This window comes from Sphaeroforma arctica (genome assembly GCF_001186125.1).
Source record: "Sphaeroforma arctica JP610 unplaced genomic scaffold supercont1.17, whole genome shotgun sequence".
Classification (NCBI taxonomy): domain Eukaryota; class Ichthyosporea; order Ichthyophonida; genus Sphaeroforma; species Sphaeroforma arctica.
This window is the reverse complement of record NW_014040541.1, coordinates 1,006-2,428: the sequence shown is the minus strand read 5'-3', so window position 1 is coordinate 2,428 and position 1,423 is coordinate 1,006. Positions and strand designations below refer to the sequence as shown.

Sequence of the window (1,423 nt, the reverse complement as noted above, 5' to 3'; positions counted from 1 at the left end):
ACACATGTATGTATGTATGTATTTACGTATGTATATATGAATATATATATATATATATGTATTTCTATTTAGTGTACTATAAATAGAATAATTTTAGTAATATATAATAATATATAATAATATATATCCAACTAGATCCATTTGCGCATCCAACAGACACTCGTCTAGATATACACATACATATGCACCCAATTAACAAGTACATATCTCACTGCCACTCGCGTACCTCCAGATAACAACCACGTTGGTCTTGTTCTGGGCCATAGCGTCGAGTGTACCTCCAATGGCTTGTTCGTTGGTAGGCGTAGGTCCTGCAGGCACAGGCGGCTGCTCCAGTTGAGCCTCGAACAGGTCGAATTGGTATTTGTCGTACACCTACATATGTAGACCCAAGTAGCAGTACGTGTATGGTAAAGCACCCTAAAGACACACATGTGTATGTGCATATATGCGTGCGAGTATATGCCATGCGAGGGTAGACGCATACATGAGCAGCATACACGTACACACATGGATATGTATGTGCTTACTTATGTGTGTGACTGAGGTGCCTGCGTGTCTGCGCTAGCCTAGACTTGTATGTGAAAGTTGTGACTACGGAAGTGGGAAAGGTTACTTGCTCTGCCGGTTGGCATGCAACCGAAGATCAATATAAATGCCACATGGTATACAGACATACATACAAGATAAGCAATACACGCGAATGCTGGCATACACACATACATACATGTAGAAGAAAGCACGCGAATGCTGGCACACATACATACATACAAGTAGAAGAATGCACGTGAATGCTGGTGCAGACACGCTTTTCATGGAATGGATAGGCATACACTGACACAGACCACACGCAGATATTCTATCAGTAAAATACCTACCAGATATTGTACCAGTAAAATACCTACCAGATATTTTACCAGTATAATATCTACACAGAGTCCACACAAGTGATACCTACACAGAGTACATACAATGGATACTCACACCGCATACAAGCTATACATACAAACACACACACACCTCATCTGCAATCACATGGTAGTTGTTGCGTGTCATGTCGAAGAATTCAAGCAGGTTGGGTCTGAAGGTGATATTGTCGCTGAAGCTGCCCAGGTGCACATGCATATACAGATTGCGCGAAGGTTCATCCTCTGAATGTCGTTCGGTTTCCTCGTATTGTTTGTTCTCGCCGTGTCGTTTATTCTCGTCGTGCCGTATATTCTCGCCTTGTCGCTTATGCTTGTCGTGTCGTATATTGTTGGGGCTTGTTGCATTCTCCGGATGTGTGTGAGTGCCCCTCATGTTGCCCTGCATGACATATACCCCTTTCACCGTGAACGACGGTAGCATCACCGTCACGGGCTCGGTGGTTGATTCCTGTGCAACACACATGACAGATTATTAGGGCCGCTCCGAAAAAGAA

General features: G+C 43.4%; 1 protein-coding gene across 1 annotated transcript; it reads right to left on the bottom strand.

The window, feature by feature from the left end:
- Positions 1-192: 192 nt before the first annotated feature.
- Positions 193-375, bottom strand: SARC_00525 (hypothetical protein; the record flags this gene model as incomplete). Its single annotated transcript, XM_014305761.1, has 1 exon — positions 193-375. A coding segment is annotated over one exon (183 nt), but the record flags the coding sequence as incomplete, so codon positions are not given.
- Between the last annotated feature and the right edge of the window lie 1,048 nt (positions 376-1,423).